Source organism: Merops nubicus, unplaced genomic scaffold (genome assembly GCF_000691845.1).
Source record: "Merops nubicus isolate BGI_N331 unplaced genomic scaffold, ASM69184v1 scaffold4010, whole genome shotgun sequence".
Lineage (NCBI taxonomy): Eukaryota > Metazoa > Chordata > Aves > Coraciiformes > Meropidae > Merops > Merops nubicus.
This window is the reverse complement of record NW_008583407.1, coordinates 19,130-38,935: the sequence shown is the minus strand read 5'-3', so window position 1 is coordinate 38,935 and position 19,806 is coordinate 19,130. Positions and strand designations below refer to the sequence as shown.

At 38.4% G+C, this 19,806-nt stretch overlaps 1 protein-coding gene across 1 annotated transcript; it reads left to right on the top strand.

Moving 5' to 3' along the window:
- Positions 1 to 2,420: 2,420 nt before the first annotated feature.
- DECR1 (2,4-dienoyl CoA reductase 1, mitochondrial) lies at positions 2,421 to 13,907 on the top strand. Its single transcript, XM_008940518.1, has 10 exons — positions 2,421 to 2,465; positions 2,861 to 3,063; positions 4,029 to 4,086; positions 4,235 to 4,321; positions 6,163 to 6,310; positions 9,472 to 9,571; positions 10,864 to 10,936; positions 13,095 to 13,241; positions 13,555 to 13,617; positions 13,709 to 13,907. The coding sequence occupies exons 1-10, from the start codon at positions 2,421 to 2,423 to the stop codon at positions 13,766 to 13,768; spliced, it is 984 nt and encodes a 327-aa protein (XP_008938766.1). The 3' UTR covers positions 13,769 to 13,907.
- Positions 13,908 to 19,806: the final 5,899 nt, after the last annotated feature.

Genomic DNA, 19,806 nt, shown 5'->3' with positions numbered 1-19,806 from the left:
CTGCCTGCTGTCCAGGCGCGGTGCCTCTTGCCAGGCCCCGCTTGTGGGCTTCGAGAGCGTCCTCTGCAGTAATTCCATGATTCACTTCCACTCCTTGGGGGAGGGTGGGTTTTTTTGTTTGTTCGTGTTTTGATTTTTTTAAAAGCTATTTCTTGGCTTCTTTATATCTGTTTACCCCTGAGGTTTAATTTAAAGTCTTGGCTTTAAGTGGTGGAATGGCTTTAAGTGGTGGAATGTGAGGATCTTGGCACAGATTTCCCTCATGCAAGCTAGTAGTGAGACAATAGTAGTCTCATGAAGAGATTGACGAATGTCACCAATTACTGGCTGCTTTATATTGTTCTGGCACTTTATTAGTTTTGGTGCAGTCTTCCTGCCTGCCCCTGCTGCGGCCAGTTACCTCCTCCTGCTTGCAGGAGGAGAGCTGCTGTCACGGTTTCTGTAGCGTTGAACAACAGGAGTGAGCTGTGCCCCTCGTGAACAAAGCACCTGATCAGGGAGACTCACAGTGTAGGGATTATCTGTGGTTGTGTAGGGATTATCTCTGGTTATCCCCCTTATAACCAGAGGAAGAGAGAGTCCAAATGCCATCTTGATTTGCAGTCTCTGTCATGAGCTGAGTTTTTCCAGAGGGAGCCTTTTTCTCCGCTTGCATAGCTGAAGAGAGGTGGGATGAGTAAGGGACAACTAAGAAAGACATAAGGGAGAATCTTTATATCCCCATTTCCTGAATGCTTAATAGTATTCTGGCACTCTATGAAAATATACAAGTTCTGTTTTTGTTGGGAGAATTAAAAGAAAAAAAAAAATCAGTATTTTACAGGCATTTCGTGGCAGACCTGATCTCTAGAATTCTGTTATTTCAGAAGTTTGTGACGTTCTTTGGATTTTCCATGTGGTCTGCTTGTGTTCCTTCAAACCACCTTTGATTTATTTTTTTCTTTGCAAGAAGCCATTGCACATAGCTGAAGAGTCCAAGTTCAAGAAAGTATCACTAAAATACACATTTAATGCAAATGATGTAGAACTGCATTACCTTTGTGATAATTCTAGCTTCAGTTTGAGCTTTACTTTTTAAAATTTGTTCTACATAGTGCCCATACGTACATATCACTCAGTTTTTGTTTCATCACTTCACTCTGGAGTATGAGCTCCATTAAATTGGCAGTGTAATTCCATGTTTGTTTTGTTTTCACTGGTGTTGCTCATGTGCAAATGTATTATCACACAGAAGGATTGAGACACATGCTTTCTCAGGCCAATTGTAAGCTCTGTAAACCCCCCCATCCCTGGGCACTACAGCTGTGGAATGTACTGGTGATTCAGCTACCACTGAAAATCACAGAATCATCAAATGGTTTGGGTTGGAAGGGACTTGAAAGATCATCTGGTTACACCCCCCCCCTGCCATGGGCAAGGACACCTTCCACTAGACCATCCACAAGCCCCATCCAAGCTGGCCTTGAACACCTCCAGGGAGAGGGCATTCACAGCCTCTCTGGGCAACCTGTTCTAATGTCTCACCACCCTGACAGTCAAGAACTTTGTTAAATCTCATATAAATCTACCCTTTTGGTTTAAAACCATTGCCCTTTGTCCTGTCGCTGTATGCCCTTGTAAAAAATTTTTGCCCAGCTTTCTTGTAGGCCCTCTTTAAGTACTGGAAGGCTGCTGTAAGGTTTCCTGAGAGCCTTCTCCTCTCTAGTATTGAAAACCCCAACTCTCTCAGCCTGCCCTTGTAAGAGAGGTGCTCCAGCCCCCTGATCATGATCCTCCTCTGGGCCCACTCACATGGGTCCTTGTCCTTGTGCTGAAGAGTCCAGAGCTGGATGCAGTACTCCAGGTGAGGTCTCACTATAGCAGGGTAGAGGGGCAGAATCCCCTCCGTTGGCTTGCTGGCCACGCTTCTTTTGATGCAGCCCAGGGCACAGCTGGCCTTCTGGGCTGCACTCACACACTGCTGGCTCCTGTTGATTTTTTTGCCAGTCAGCACCCCCAGGTCTTTCTTGTCAGGGCTGTTCTGCCCAGGCTGTATTTGTGCTTGGGACTGCTCCAACCCACGTGCAGGACCTTGTACTTGGCCCCGTTGAACTTGATGAAACTGGCATGGGCCCAACTCTCAAGCCTGTCACTGTCCCTCTAGACAGCATCCCTTCCCTCTAATGTGTTGATCTCACCACACAGCTTGGTGTCGTCCTCAAACTTGCTGCAGTTGCACTCAATCCCACTGTCCATGCCACAGACGAATATGTTAAACAGCACTGGTCCCAGTACCAGACCCTGAGGAACACCCCTCATCACTGCACTCCACGTGGACATCGAGCCATTAACGATAATTCTTTAATGGTGACCATCTGGCCAATTCCTTATCCACTCAGTGGCCCATCTGTAAAACCCACATCTCCAATTTAGAGACCATGATGTCGTGCACGATAGTGTCAAGTGACGGGGACAGGTCTCATGGAGTTTGATTCTACCCCATTCGCCAGTAAAGAAGAGTGTTTTATTGAGTGTGGTTTTAAAGGATAAAAGCCTTGAAGCTACTACTGAAGCTTTTGAATTTGTAAATATATACACATGTAATCTCGAGATCACCTGCATTTGTTAGGGCTGAACTCCTTAGACATAAAGTACAGCATATACATGAGCCTGAAACACAAATCCTGCAGAGAGTCTGTGGTGGTAATGGTCTTCCACATGCCTTAGTCACAGACAGAAGAATAGCTAACTTTCAAAATAACTAAAATCGTTATTAATTTTTTTTTTTTTCAATAGCTCTCTAGTTGCAATGGAATGTCTAAAATTAGCACCTGTGTCCAGAAATGTGAAAAAACTAACTTTCCACTTCTGTTTCTTCCAGTTTTTCAGCCGTGGGCCAAATGTGCTGCTTCAAGACAGCAGTGCACCGCAAGCTGCGTTCTTCTCACCTCTTCAAAAAGTGATGTTGCCACCAAATACTTTTCAAGGGAAAGTGGCCTTTATAACTGGTGGAGGTACTGGGATTGGCAAAGGGATGACGACAACTTTGTCCAGTTTAGGTGCGAAGTGTGTTATAGCAAGCCGGTAAATATTAATGAAGTCATTTTAGAGTTTTCACTTAGTGCTGAATAGATCTGTTTTCTTTCTCACCATGGATCTTATTTCCTTATTCGTACAATGGATAAATTTATTTTATTTACTCTTATTTCAGTACACTTTTAGATTATAATGTCATATTATAAATACCAGAAATCTGCAGTTTGATCTACAAGTGTCTTACGGTCTAACAAGCAGTAGGAAGAAAGAAAATAAACACATTTTGACAAAATGCAGCAGCAAACCCAGAATTAGACATAAATTCAGCTAAAGCCTAAAAGAGAATACAAAATTCAAATGGCCATTGCTGAATTTTTTGAATGTATTATTGCAGTTGTTCTTGATACAGATGTGAGTTGCAGTAAAGAATCCTCTTTATCCTTATGACTTTAAAGACAGCCCTGATTTTCCTTTAACTAAGATGGTGTTTGTACAGTTCTCTTACACTGCAGTAAAGACTACAACAAAGCCCCATTTTTAATCAAAATAAACAAAAGTGTTGTGACATTCATCCAAATAGTTTAAATATTTAGTTTGAAACCAGAGTATGTGTATCCCTTCTAGAATACTAATAGAGTAAGCTAAAACGAAGTTTGTTATGATTCTGTACTTAGAATGAAAATATCTTTTTCTAGCTTACCATATTTGATTAGCTTAAGATAGTGATAGTCTCTTAATGTAGTCAGTTCTGAGATGCTTTAAAGTAGCACTAACCAGAAATTAATTAAAAAGAAATTAGATTTAAATTAGATTTAAATAGTTCTTCCAGAAAGTTAGTGGCTAAATATAGCTTGTATCTTAAAGCTCAATTTTCATTAAAATCAGCAACACACACATTAAATGGTGTTTTAAGGTTTAGCTCATATTTGTTCAGAAAAAAAGACTGGGTTTTATTAATCTAAATTGTAATTGCACTTAATTTAAATGTAGTGACACTGTGTACCTGTTTCTAGGAAGCTTGATGTTTTGAAAGGAGCAGCAGAAGAAATTTCTTCTAAAACAGGGAATAAGGTAAGTTTTTATAGAATTGTGAATATGTTATTTATTGTACTTTAAATGGCTATAGAATTTTCATGCATTTATGTACTTTTTTGGGCTTGTTTAAATTGTGAGTGATACGTTTTTGAAGTTTTAGAGCTGCTTTTCCATTATTATACAGGTTCATGCCATCCAGTGTGATGTGAGAGATCCAGTTTCAGTGAAGAATGCTGTTGCCGAAATAATCCAAGTGGCAGGACATCCTGATGTAAGTGTTTTAGTGAGAGGAAAGCATTCCAGTCAAAATACTCTGCATAGTAGGCAGGAAGAAAATCAGTCCAGAAAGTTAATGGAATTTGTAGACACTTTGCATTCTCCAGTAGCATCCTATACACATGGAAGAGAATTTTGAGTTCTTTTACCATGTTACTGAGTTCTAAATGTTGTAGGAAGTGGAGGAACTATTTCTCACAGCTATATGCTCTAACACTGCTATAAAATAAGACAGCTTACTGTTCTGATTTGTAAACAAGATGCTCTGGATATTCTTTTGACTGCTAGCTACTGCAGTTTTTGGCCAAAGCACATCACAATCTCTGGGGTTTATGCATGAGCAAAGAGGGAGGAGAATTCTTCCTATGTATTACATTTTATGTACACTGGTAATTTTCTGAGTAAGTCCTTCCCATGACTTGTTCTTTACAAACATTTCCTTTCTCTTTGGTTTAATATATTCTGTGTGTTCAAGAGAGACTGCAGAGTAAATTGAACATTCAGTTCTTTTAGTCAAGATTTTTTCTTGGTGACAGGTATGACGTGTAGGTTCATGAACACTGCAAGCCCATGCGGGTGAGGTGGGATCTCACAGATCCATGTCAACAGCAGTATCGTATTCTTTCTAGTGTTTTTTTTGTTGTTGTTATTGTTGTTCATTCCATCCCCAGGACTGTTCCTCCCAAGTAGATAGCAATCATTCTTTTGTTGTGTGGGTTGTTTTGACAGTCCTGTATCTCTACATACCACAAAGCTTGTATCGTGCAGTCCTTAGTTCATTAGTTTTATTGTTGTGTCTTCACTGTATTTATTCACTGATTGAAGGAACCTCCTCAGTATCTTGAGCTGTTTGGATTTTTTCTTTTTCTTGAAATTGCAGGGAGGCCTTTAAATTGTATTTGCCGTCTGTATGTATAATTTATATCTGTTATACATAATTTGCTTTATATTCATGCAATATGTGCTGTGTTTTGTTGTTAAAAATTCTAATGTCTTAATTTAGCCTGCAAGTTCTTCAGGACAAAGACATGTAGGTTTTATGTGCAAACCTACATGAATCTAGATGCTATTCCATAAGTTATTCAACATTTTATGGATTTAGCACATTATATTATTATTAAACACACAAATATTGGCTATGTAAGTTTTGGGTTAAGGACTGCTTATGTGATTGATACTTAGTACCCTTAAAAAATAGATCTAACCTTCTAGCTGGAAGGGCTAAGCAGATGATATATCAAAAGTAACCTCTGCCTAGCTACTGTTTGTAGAAAGGCAACAAGTGACTGATAAACACATAGTCAAAAAAAGTTTTGTACTAGTTACTTGCAGTTCACTAAATCGTAATATTCTCTTTGTCATGACTGATTAGACATCTTGTTACACAAGTCAGCTAATCCAGACTTTAGTCATCAGGTTATCTGAACTATTTTTACTTTTATTCCTATGCATCCATTACATTAAGTATGACGTGACCTTGGAACTTGCTGGGGACAAACTTTTTTGGTAGGATGCCCTTGAGACACTATGGAAAACAGCGACTTAAGTCACCCTCTACATTTACAGTTCCTCAGTACTAGACTAGTGGTTGCAGCAGTTTGGAAATACAGCTCATTTTCTACTAACTGATACATGTCTGTGCTGCAGATGTGAAAACTGCAAATGGATTATTTTCTCTCCCTCTTTCTCTTCCTCTGCCCTGCCCCCATTTTCATTTGATGAGGATATTTTTACCTTCTACCTGGAAACGCTAAGAAATTTCTTGTAAATTCTTTGCTTTTCTCTCAAGAAGAGTTATTTTTAGTTAACTCTTCATTTTTCCTTCATGTGTTTTAGGTTGTGATAAACAACGCAGCTGGAAACTTTATTTCCCCTTCTGAACGACTTTCTGCTAATGCATGGAAAACAATAACTGACATTGTACTCAATGGTACTGCTTTTGTAACTCTGGAAGTTGGAAAGGAGCTCATTAAAGCACAAAAAGGTATCTTAAACTTCAGATAAATGGTTGCTAAGCATTGTGACGTAATATATTACTTAATTTCCTTGCTTTACTATTATTATAGCCAGTTTTGAGAGTTTGAAAAGGAACGCGATTTTGAGCGTTCTACATCTTTACTAGAAAGAAACTTAATTTTCAGTAAAGCTGTACTTAAGTGTCACACAGCAGAGCTGGCTAGTGATTTCTTCATTGTAGAGTCTGACATCAAATTTGGCTTGGAGGCCATGAGGCTGAATATTAAAATCTGTTTGCAATGTTTGTACTAATTGTAATAAAACTTTTTTTTTTTTTTTTTAAATATAAGTTTTAAACATGCTGCTATTTCTTTTAAATCTTATGTATCTATGTTTGTTTCATTGAGTAACTGAACACATGGCATTTATTTAAAGAAACAGTGAGTCAGGATATCACTTTGAATTTTCCTCCTACACTTAAAATTCAAAGTTGCGGTATTTGACTAATAGCACTAGATAATATTACCTTTGTGGTAATGGGGAAAAGAATTGCAAAATTGAAATCAGTATTTAGTTTTCATTTTCCTGGGTCTAATTCTAAGTTCTAGACCACCTAGGAGATTAATCCTATATTTGAGCTTTACCTTAAAAATATGATAGTTCTTTGATCCACTATTTAGCCAAAGATTTGCTTACCCAGATTATTGTCTTTAAGGGAAAGATAATGTATGTCCTTCTATGTTATATCATAGATTGTATACAAAGAATAATAGATTATATACAAAGAATAAATGCATTCATTTTACATTATCTTCTACTTATGAATTGAAAAACATTGAGCTTATTTTTTGATCAGAATGATATAATCTCAAATAGCATTTAAAAGCAGTGAGGTATATTATGGTTTTCCCTGTGCCCTTACTTCTGAATCTTGTTATATAGGTACAGACACTGTTATAAATAATCCTTTTGTATTTGCACTGTATTTTTATAACTCTTGAATTAGCTAAATTTCTTCAGAACTTCTCTCCAGAAGGTACTCAGTGAGTTTATACCCTTTAATGATAGCAAAATAAAGTTTGGGTGGTTTCAGTAAGTGTGTAATGGTTTTGGTCAGTTGGCAGGGTATTTCCTACGTATATTTTAGCAGCAGATGAAAAAAATCATTTCCACCTTTCTAGTGCTCGTATTCCCACATTAAAAACCCATCCCCAATTGTTACTTCTTATATCATTATGGCAAACTGTTCTCATAGTTTGCTTTATGGCCTTCCAGATGCATGCAGTGACTCCCTATAGTAATGTGAAATACGTCTTCAAAACTGCCTTTCTGCTGCTGCTGAATGCAAAACGATTTTCTTTGCTTCCACCCTCAAATTCGGCAGAATCCAGAAGTCATTCACCTTCGTGTTGTCTCGCTTCCTTTCGCTTCTAAGCTTCCAAAACACATTCATTTCTTTTGCTATTATTTGCACGCCTTCTTTCCAGGGGATTCCATCCGTAAGTAAGACTCCTTATTTAAGGCTTTCTTTAAAACATATTTTTGCAAGTAAGTCAAGTGTAACTCTTTGTCCTCTCATTCTTCACCTTCGTTTTCTTTTTCTTTGCTTGTTTTTTTAAGTTTGAGCAGAGTCCTCAGTTTCCGAAGTGGAGGTGCTACCCAGTGCCAATATTTTAGAACAGTCAGTGAGAGTGATACACGTCTGTCAGTTACTAAAGCACTGGCACATCCTCTTAAGTCTACAGCGTGACCTACATTAAACCTAATTTAGTAAATAATAAAAATGCTCTGCTTTTAGACTGCAAGTTTGTACTGGTATTTAAAAGGGATTTGTCGTCTGCCAGTGCATAATTTATGCACTAAAGTTTTAGAAAATAAGGGGAGGTAATTGGTTAGATACTGTTCATTTTATGAATGCAGGCCTTTAGAAGTAAAAATTGTGTAAACTGAAGTGCACTTCAAACTTCAGAGCTGTAAATTTATGTGTCATCATTGCTGCTGTGGTAGGTTCACTCCACTCACCTCTATTTAATCTGTATTTTAAAAAATCTGTGATTTAATTCTGCAAAATGCATAGTGAACCATCAACTCTGGATAACTTCAGAGTTGTTCTGTGTTTTTTGCCTGTGCTGATTTTTCTTTTTAAAGTCTCTCACTGTAGACTGCTTTTTTGATAAAGGAGGTCCATGATTTCTGGGTATCTGCTGGCATTTCTCTCACTGTTTTTAGTCTCTTCAGTTTCTCTTGTGTACTTTAATTTTTTAACCAAGTCTGCTTCATCTTCACATATATTCTATCAGTAATCTATCCCATGGGTAGCTATTCTAATTAAATTATTTTTAAAATACAGTAAGTAGAACAGTTATTTTTGTTACTGTGGCGTAAGTAGGGAACTTGTCCCTTGGCCTCCATTTCCCAGATACACTAAGTTCATGGTAGTCATTCATCAGTCAATTAGAATTTGCAGGCTTCAATAAAAGAAAGATTGAATTATTTTCCATATTTTTTTTTGCTAAATCTGTTCTAAAATATATAAAAGACAGTGGCCTTCTTATCCATTTTTTTGTATATAATGATGGGAAAATATTATGCAAGTTGACTTCCTCATAAGGTCTACTGCAGAAAAAGCTGAAAATTTCTTAAAAGAAATATTTTCTTTTTTCTGCATAAACTTCAGCTCAAGCCCTAAACGGTGTCATTTTAAGATTTTTGCCAAACCTAATTGTTAATGACAATTTTTTTTTGTTTGTTTTCAGCCAGGATTTGATGAAATTAGAGCAAATTACCTGATGAATGACTGCTAGGCTAGGGCAGCTTCTACAAAGACACTGTAAGTCCTTAGGCCTTCACTCCAGCTAGACTGATTTGCACATATAAGTTCGTTATCAGTAGACGTCTTGAGGGTTTAGACCTTTGGAGCTTTATCAGTAGCTATTTACACTTATATGGAACAATTCTCAACGTGTGTGAAAAGAGGGAACTGAAATAAAAGGGCTTGAAAGCCAAGCTTCCAAGAACAGATTGTTAAAATACCTTTTTACAGCCCAGGGCAAAATGACATCCCAACACTTGATCTGCCGACTTCTGTGTGACTGAGGTTGCATTTACTTTAAGTTCAGAGTTTGATCTCTGTGCATATTTTGTTTGTTTGGTGTGGGATTTTTTTTCAAATATTTTTTCCACTTCCAGGAGCAGCATTCCTGGCTATTACAACAATTTATGCGGAGAGTGGGTCGGGATTTGTGTTGCCGAGTGCCTCTGCCAAAGCTGGTGTCGAAGCAATGAGCAAGTGAGTAACATCAACATGAGGTTTCTGCTTCTCACGTCCTGGAGGCAGGGTAATTGGTCTGTAAAAATGGAGACAGTTCGTGTAGTTCTCCTGTTGTTCTGTTGTATGAGACCCTTCCAGCCTCCAGTATCCTAGCCAGAAAACACTATGGTGACAGCTTCTTACAGAAGGAAGTATTCACTGCTATTACTGTGATGATTTCTATCACAGGAAGGAGCTGCTGATTTTATCACTAGGGCAAGATAAAGACAAGTGGAACTACTTCTTTTGGCAGTAGCAAGTTCTAAAATTCCAGTTACAGAGTTTCCGTAATCAAACTCTCTTGCATTCTTATAGGCAAATCAGCACTTAAAGACAGTTATCGGGGGAACTGGTCAAGGTCTGTAGTATCTTCCACTTTGTTTTGTCTCAGGAAAAGATATGCTTGTGTTTGAGAGGAGTATAATGTTGCTTCATCTATCTAATTTCATTGAGAAGTGCATTTCCTATCACTATTTTAAATGAAGGTCTGCAGTTATACCTAATTCAGAACATTATCATGTCTTGATCCATGTTACTGGGTGAACAAAAAGATTTCTATCATTATTAACTATAGGATGGTCTTTCACAGCAAACAGATCCTGCTCTGCACTTCAGCAGAAGGAATTGAACAGCAGCCCTTTAGCAACTAGAACTTTTATCCAGAAAAAGAAAAAGAGGGAATGAGTGGTAGATTTCATTTCTGTTCTGTAGAGCTGTAGCTGAAATGTGTAATTTTCAGAGACTTTATGACCCAGCTAATTCTTTCACTGCAGTAGATGATCTATGTGAAGTACTGCTTATGCAGAGCAAATGTTGCCTTAAAACAAAATTATTCTAATGGCCTCATTTTAGAATATAACCTCTGTTTTGTGTTATTTCAAAACATCTGATGTGAGAGCTATGTGGAAAACGTTAGAAACATACACTTGTGGGATAGTTTAAATTGCCAGAGAAAGATGGTGACCTAACAGTAGTTTATCAAGGAGTTTAGGTGCCAAAATCATCTGTATGCTTTGCAAGGGAGAAGAAGTTGCTCCTCAATGTGCTTTTACCAATGATGCATGTATGAAATAACTATTCGTCTCCTTGTGATTTTTTTTTTCTTCTCTGAAATGTTTTTATAAGGACGAAAACCCCCTTAAGTACAAATGACTGTGTCAGGAGAATTCTAATATTCACATGTTTGATTTGGATTCAAACACTTTTTTTTCTGAATAGCGTTGTTAAAACTGTGTTTAAAATACTGATGCATTCTGATAATGAATTTTCAGGTCTCTTGCGGCTGAATGGGGTAAATATGGCATGAGATTCAATGTGATTCAACCAGGCCCAATCAAAACAAAGGTACATAGCATGAAGTGAAAGACAGCCTTGAATATGCTTTGTAGTACACACTTCACTTTAAGAAAGTCTAACCTGTTTTGTAACTGTTAAATTCAAGTATGATTGCCTTGGCCATCAGGACTGTGCTGGAATACTGGTTACTCTGCCTCTCAATTCTTTTGTAAAATTGAAGTGTTTGAACTTATGAAACCTGCCGCTGCCTGTTTCATAAGTTGAAGGTTCCCCTACTGTACTAATACAAATTAAACCTTTTTTTAGCATTTCAAAGAAATGATATATCAGAATATGAATGTTGTTTCTTACCAACTTTATGTACCAAGTTTGTCGAGTGTATTCCTACACTTGGTGGAGTAAAAGTGCCTATTTCTACCTGAACTCCTGATTTTTAAGAAAACGTCAATTCAAAAATTTCAGAATCCCTTTTAGGTATATGAGAGCAGAATCTCACTAGTTTTATTGAAAATCACAAAACTAGAAAGAGGAAAACTTAAGTCAGCAAGAAAAGGTGAAGCTTTGATATGAATGAAAAGGAAGATTGGAGAGTTTGAAGGATGTTGTCCAGACCAGCTGGAAGAGAAGTAAAAAAGAAAGCAGTCCTACAAGAGGAGAGAGGAGGATCCATTTCACATTGAGTCAAAATATTACAGTTATGAGCAGGAGCAGCCGATACTGGTATCACTACTACATGTGAAATATTTCACATCTGATTTTGCTGTTGTTTTGGGGGTAGGAGTGCAGGGCTGCTGGGTTGTTTTTGTTTGGCTGGTTTGTTTTTTTTCCGCTCTTGTTAGTGTTAGATGCTGCACTGGACCAACTCAGTTTTACCTTGTTTTGCTCTCTAAAGGAAGATAAGTGGCAGTATCAGCAGGGTTATAAGAATGTTGAAACAATATTAGTAGATCAGACCCAAAGTCTTCCATGCCTTGTACCTGGTGAATTTTTAGGCAGGAGCAGAAGAAAAACATTTAATGACATTTCTTCTTTATATCTCCAGGCTCTGGCAGTCTGTGGCCCAGGGAGTTTGATATAGTTGATATCTCTTCGTATTGTAATCATCTAGATGCACTTTTTTCTTCCATTAGTTTGCTCTGTTCCATTTTGAATCCATATAAAGTTTTGGCATCTATTATATTGCATCACAAGATCACTTTGATTTATAGATTCTCAAAATTTGTGGCAAGTTAACTGCTTTAAATGTCAATATTCCTATCTACCATTAATGTTTCTGCTTTCAACTAATAGTGTATATCCCACCTGAGATCCTGTGTGTCCTTGATAAGGTGCTACATTTGCCATACTGCTTCCAAGTTAAAATTTCCCTGAATATAAAAAGGCACACCTGCTTTACTTAAAACAGCCTATTACAGAATTGAGGCTTTCTGCCTTAGGGATTATATCAATTTCTCTAAAAAACACTGGTTTAAGTCATGATAGGAAAAGAGAAAAGCACACAAATGCAATACCAATAAAGCTTATAAACTGGCATTTATAAACGTGGCAACGGAAGACTTAAATGGTGTGAGTACAGCCATGATTACAAAAATTACGGTGTGATTTAACTCTGATAACTTCAGGAACTTAACAAGTGTTACTAATACATCTTTGGTTTTGCCTGAGGTGGTTGTTTCCTTGTGGAGGGGGTAGGAAGAACAAAAAACCTCTTCTATTTCTCATGCCATTCTAAGCTGTTCAAATACTAAAACCTGCAGTGACTTAGAGAATCTAACAAACATGGAATCATTTCAGTTGGAAAAGACCTTTGAGATTGTAGAGTCCAATCATTAACCTAACACTACCACTAAGCACTGTATTTACATGTCTTTTAAATACCTCCAGGGGTGCTGACTCCACCACCTCCCTGGACAGCCTGTTGCAATGCTTGACAACCCTTTTGGTGAAAAGTTTTTCCTACTATCCAACCTAAACCTCACCTGTCAGTTCTAGACATTGCTGCAATATAACTGAATTTGTTTTTTTTTTTTCCTTTTCAGTTATACTTACTCTACCTCATCCTAGTGACAAAGATGGTGTAGACAGTTTTCTCACATATGTTAAGTTCCATATTGTTTAGGTGAAGCCAAATCTCTGTTGGATTTTAATTTCTGGTGTAGTTATAATATTTTCAAATACACTTCAAAATGTTTCTTTTAATTCTCAGGGTGCTTTTAGCCGCCTTGACCCGACAGGTGCATTTGAGAAGAAAATGATTGAGAGGATTCCCTGCGGACGTCTGGGAACTGTAGAAGAAATTGCAAATCTTGCTGCCTATTTCTGCAGTGACTATGCAAGCTGGGTTAATGGAGCAGTGAGTTTGGCTTGATCTTGTTTGTACAATTAACCTGATAATGGTCTGAGTTTTGCTGATATTTTTTTAAAGCCCTGGTTTCAGAAATGAAACAAAACCTGTTACTTTTAAATTCTTTACAAGCCTTATTAACCTTTTAATTGTAATGCATGATAGTTAATACCTTTAAAAACATCTTTTCAAAGTGATTGAGTAACGTTATTTTAAGCATGTTTTTTTTCTGATCCAAATGAATAAAAATTGCTTTCACAGTTTATAAATAATGCTACAGAAATCCCACTATTATTAAATACACTGCCTATGCTTTTTCTAGGTTATTAGAATGGATGGCGGAGAATATGTTTCTATGGCAGGAGAATTCAATGATTTGAAGAAGGTATTAAATTTCTTGCTTGCTATTTTGCATTCACAGAAATACATGCAATTATTATATGGAATTCCAATAAAACAATTCTTTCTTTTAATAGGTTACCAAAGAGCAGTGGGATATGATGGAAGCAATGATTAGAAAAACAAAAGGCTCTTAAAGTACAGAACTGTATGGTGGAGACTATTGGAAATGAACCTTATATACTTTTTCATGAACATTTAGAATTAACCAATTGAGAAATAGCCTTCAAAATATTTTGTATACGAATTTCAATAAAATATTTTGAAATTGTCGTATTTTGGATACAGTGTGTGTAGTTTTCCCATCTACAATCTAGTCTGTTGCCAGTAGTGACCAACACTGAAATTTTATTGTTCTTCGCATTGTGTCTGATATGGCCATGCTTTGGTCTACAATTAGCTTTTTTGGTTTTAGTATTTTGGATGATATTTGTGTTTCTCAGGTATATGAAAGTGTCTGTTTAATATTGTCACTCCAGTAGCATTTCAGGACTGTCATAATGGAATAAAATTGTTAATCTGAGGAAAAAGTAAGAAATTAAGTCCTAATCTTGACACTTCGGTAATAAATCCTAAACCTGCAAATAACAAAGTTTCAAATTATCAGCAGCACACTTGAGATAGGATCTAACTCCTGTGGTTACTTACAAAACCTAGAAATACATAACCATCTTGATCTCATCTTTTCATGACATTTCCAGTCTGTTAATTATCTTACATTGAACTTTAGAAGTGGCATTTAAGGATGAGCAGTGCCTTTCTAAGGACCTTGTTCTTTGTCATGATTAAGTCAATGTTCTTGAAAACGAGAAACTAAAACTCATCTGCTATTATAATGTGTGTGTGACTAAGGGAGTCTCCTTAAAAAATGGTTTATTTAAGACCAGTGAAGGACATCAGTATGTCAGGATTGAAAGCATTAAAACCTAACTGGCTGAGATTTACAGAAATCCCTACGTTTGCATTCACAGTCTGGTACTAAAGAAGGTTTAAGATGACATGACTTCTGAATCCAGTCAGTTTATCCATCCCAAAAAAGCAGGTGATTAAAAAAAAAAGTAAATCAAAAGTTAACCGAACAAAACCTACCAAACAATATTTATTGCAGTCCCTCTCTTAGTTTTACTACATTTTCCAGATTAGCGAGTTGTTGTCCCCCCTGCTTCAAACAATCGGATAGCCTTCTGTAAAGAAGTTAACAGGTTCTGGCCTGGACAGCATGACGCGCCTGACTTTTAAAAAATGGTTTAACCTGAGCTGCAGACTGGCCATGCATACAAGCATGGACTTAGCTGCATGTACTCTGAAATGATACAGTGATTTGAGAGTCAGGAATAGAGAAGCAATTCGAGGTTGTTTTCCTTCAAGTGCTGGCAGCAGTCTTGTTACTTCGCCCACTCAACTGGCCTTGCTTAGGTAAGTCAGCAATTTACTTTGAAATCATTTGATTGCCTTAATAGAAAGCTGAAGCAAGCTAATATATATTCTTCTGAAAGGGTGGACTCTATTAGTGCAGGCTTCCATGTGCCAGCTTTCTCCTGATAGTAATGGTGCTCTGGAGGGTTGAGTAGCATCTGTGCTACTCCTAATAAAACAAAGCAAATGTCTTTATCACAGCAGCCTTCAAGCTGTCTTTTGAACATAGCTTAAAGCTTTTTTATAGCATCTTAGGTTTTGGTACCTCTACTGTCAAGATCAAATTCTGGCATGAGAGCTGTGCCTTTTCCCCAAAAAGTGATTTAGGCCCATTAATACTGCTCTTTGCTCATTGTCCTTTGCATATACTTAGATTTTCTCTTTTTAATGTATTTTTTAGATCCTAAAATCAGAGGCATGTTTTTTTGTGGAGGTAGGGTGATATGGAAAAGGAAGGATAGAGGAGGAAAGGGGGTTAAACCTAGCCCCTGCTACTACTGACTCTTTTCCAAATATTTCAGCAGTAAGTACTGCAGCGCTTAGCTGCCATGCTTAGGTTCTGGTCCTGGGACCAGTGCTGTTGAACACCTTTGTCAGTGATGTGGACATGGGATTGAGTGCACCCTCAACAAGTTCATGAACAACACAAAGTTGTGTGGTGTCATCAACACGCTGGAGGGAAGGGAGGCCATCCAGAGGGACAGTGACAGGCTCGAGAGGTGGGCCCATGCCAACTTCATCAGGTTCAACAAGGCCAAGTGCAAGATCCTGCACCTGTGTCAGGGTAACTCATGCACAAATACAGGCTGGAAGGAGTATAGTTTGAGAGCAGGACTGAGGACAAAGACCTGGGTGTGCTGATTGTCAAAAATCTCTACAAGAGTCAACAATGTGCAAATGCAGCCCAGAAAGCCAACCGTATCCTGGGCTGCATCAAAAGAAGTGTGGCCAACAGGTCAAGGGGGGGGATTCTGCCCCTCTACTCTGCTATTGTGAGACTCCATCTGGAGTACCGTGTCCAGCTCTGGAGCCCCCAACATAAGGACATGGACCTGTGTGGGTGGATCCAGAGGGCCACCAAGATCATCAGAGGGCTGGGACACCTCTCCGACACAGGCAGGCTGAGGGCATTAGGATTATTCAGCCTGGAGAAGAGAAGACTCGGGGAGGACCTTATTGTGACCTTCAAATATCTGAGAGGCTTACAAGAAAGCTGAAGAGGGCCTTTTTACAAGGACTTGCAGTGATAGGGTGAGGGGTAACAGTCTCAAACTGGAAGGGAGTAGATGCAGATGAGAAGTTAGGAAGAAGTTCTTGGCTGTGAGGATGGTGAGACTGGAACAGGTTGCCTAGGGAAGTTGTGGATCGTCTGTTACCAGCTGCGTTCAGGCTGGGTGGGGCTTTGGGCAATGTGGTCTAGTAGTTGTCGTCCCTGCCCATGTTAGTGGTGCTGTAGCTTGATGATTTTTAATGTTCCTTCTAACCCAAGCCACTATGATATAATGTGTACTGACAAAATAAATGCCAGAAATCCATTATGTGGCTTTAAACACCCACACTATTGGCTTAACCACCACTATAGCATAAACTATACTGTTTAAAAAACAAGTAAATGTAGCACTTGAGGCTATGGTCTGGTGGTTAGGGAAATGTTGGGATGAAGGTTGGACTTCATGACCATGGAAGTCCTTTCCAACCACAGTGATTCTATAATACTGCCTTGCTTGTGTATTTTGTCTAGAAAGGAAACTTTTCTGAGCTCAGTTTGAGGCGTTTCCTTTCCACAGCAAAAGGCAGTGGGTTCCTATGCAAATGTACGTAAAGAATTTCAAGTGGTTTTGCAGTTTAAAATAGAACAGCAGAACATTGTTCCTGGAGCTAAAATTAAAAAATGAGAAGATCTTTGTCCTTCATGGCTTTATTCATTGGAGGTATTCAGGCCAACTTTGCATCTAGGAGAAACTTTAAGTCACAGTGAACTTTCCAGGGGCTGAAGCTCTTTTCTGAACCATCAGAGTTACTGGAACATGTCCTTTAAATTAGAGGTGTTTTTTTTGCTTTATTTGCTAAGGTCAGAATATTGAAGGGAGGCCTCTGAATGCCAGTCTTGTAAATAGATGCTGGGTATTTATTACCAACAGAACAGTATCACTTGCAGAAACTGATATTGTTTCCAAAGTATCTTCTGCCTGTTTACTGCCCATAGCTAAATGAATTATTAATAGTAAAGTGACAACAAAACATTTTTAAAGCATATGTTGTTCAGTGATAGAAGCAGGTATCCCATTTTAAATTTTAATGAGCACCTATAATAGGAGTAGAACCTATGTTATCTTACCTGTACCACTGCATTCATTTCCAGCTATGCAGGTTTGTTGCTTTTAGATTCTGAACATTCTGTCTTGACAAGATGTATACAATATGTTGAATGCTGCTTTTAGACATGGCATATAATGTTTGAAATTGTTACATGCTACTGGATAGTTTATAAAATATTTCCTGATATATAGACTTAGTTAAGTGAAAAAAAACTCTGATCTAGCCGTCCACTTCTGCAGCAGAATGGGGTGGAGTCTGGCATGGATTAGTTTTCTTCACTAAAAGAGTTGTTAGACTTGGTAGAGGCGAGAGATGAATGTTACTGTGAAGAGATGAATCTCAAACATCTCAAGTTTATGTTTCACCTAAATGTAATTATTTGTTACTGAAGTAGCAACACGTGACACCTGAACTCAGGAAGAGGACAACAGTCAGTAAGCTTTAGAGCAACTACCTAACCCATGCAATGTATGGTGTGTCTTGGGAAGTCCTAAAGAACATGTTCCTAAGTGCCTATGAGGATGAGACTGTTCTGCAAGAGGCATAAAACCTCCCTGAGTCCCAAGAGGTGCCCAGCCCTAAGGATGCTCCACAACTGTGTGCTGCACACCGCACAGGCCGACATAAAGTGCAGCTGCCACAGCCACTTCATTCCACCCACACCAAAACTGGGAGGAGGTCGTATCCACATTAAGCACACTGTCTTATGCTGACATATTTGTCCTGAGATTTTTACTTTCGTGATACCTCAGATTCCCACTGAGCCACGAGGTAAAGGTGAATATGAAAAAAGTATTGCTTTGCAGCATAGTAAGTTTATAGAGATGAAGTTGGAAGGACAAGAAAGTGGAGGAATGAGTCAGAGAGTGTGATGGAGATTGTGGAGGTTGTGAAAGTAGGGTTGCAGAGGCCATTTAATTTTCATGGATCACAAGGAAAACTTTCCTGGAATACAGATGCCTTTTTTTTTTAAATGACTTTTGCGTGACTAGCTAAAGGTGTTCTCACTTCTGTGAACTCAAAGACACTCACAAAGGAGGATCCGTTGCCTGTTTTAAACTGAAAACTATCTTGTCTGCTTGATTAAATCTTGGAATTACTTTTTATTGCAGATGATGATTTACTGTCTTTGAACCTGTTACAATTTCATAGATTAAATCTCTGCTGTAAAAGTGGTATTGTAGTAGTAGAGGCTTATAAACAAGTTACAAAAATCATTTGGGGTTGCAAATGAAAGACCTTACTTGTATTACCTCTTTGATGTGGTACCAGAACTCCTGCCAGTCTTTGGTTCTCCTGTTTCTGGTAATTCCCTCCTTTTGAATATTTCAGTTACTGCTGAGAATATTGCTATTATTTACCAATTCAAGAATCTGCTTTACAAGCAGAAAATTACACTATTTGAGGGAGCCATGGGTTCTTACCAGTCCAACCGTACTGGCTTCCGAGTTCATTGGCACATGAACTGCTCATTGATCTTTACTTTTTTTCACATGCAGATAACATGTTTTTGGAAAGACACTGAATTGTAAGGAAATTTGTACCTTTGTCTGACTCCATGGAGGATCTTCTGTTGTAGCTGCTAAATATGTAATCCCACTTTAACCAAGGTAAAAGCCCCGATAATTTAATATGCAGTAAAATATAATGATCTGTGAGATTTTAATGCATTAGCCTGCTTTTAACTGGTATAGAACAATTTCAGTTGATTTCAGAGGGATTCAGAGGCGCTCAGCACTTCAGAAAATCAGGCCACATATATTTTGGGTTCCAAAATATGGATTCTGAGCCTCCTCATAGACACTGTGAGTAAGCATGGATTTCGGTATGCCTCCACCACCAGTGATAATGAGCATGATTGTGATGCGGGCTTAGTATAAATGCACAAGCTGTCAAGTGGAAGTTACTCAGAAAAGCCTAACGTCTAACGAGACAAAGACTTGATCCTACCTGAAGTGGAGTTTAGCAGCAGCATGTGCATATTTTGTGAGACAAGGTTCATTTTATGTAAAAGCTGTGTCAGGTCTTGGCATCCTGATCTGTATTTGACATCTGCATGTGGAATATGTTGGTTAGGAATTTTGTGAGCTTGTGTGGGTAAACTTTTCACAGGCACATAACTCAGTTGTAACCAGGGTGGATTAGACCAGTGCTGTGATACCGGGCATCAACTATTTGGGACAGAACAGTGCGGCAGTGAACAAAAGCCGGATCACTTTCTTCAAGGCCCATGTTCGATCCTGGCGAAACCATCGGTGAGAACGATTATGGTGTTCCCCAGAGTGGGCAGTGGTTTGTGTCACAGCTGCTAGCTGGGGGGTGTTAGTGACTTGAATCAGGTGAGACCCCTGAGGTGCACTGTGTTGTGCACACAGCTGAGAGCAGGCACTAACTGCCTGACCTACTACTGTTCAGGTTTACCTATCAGCAAACAATCCAT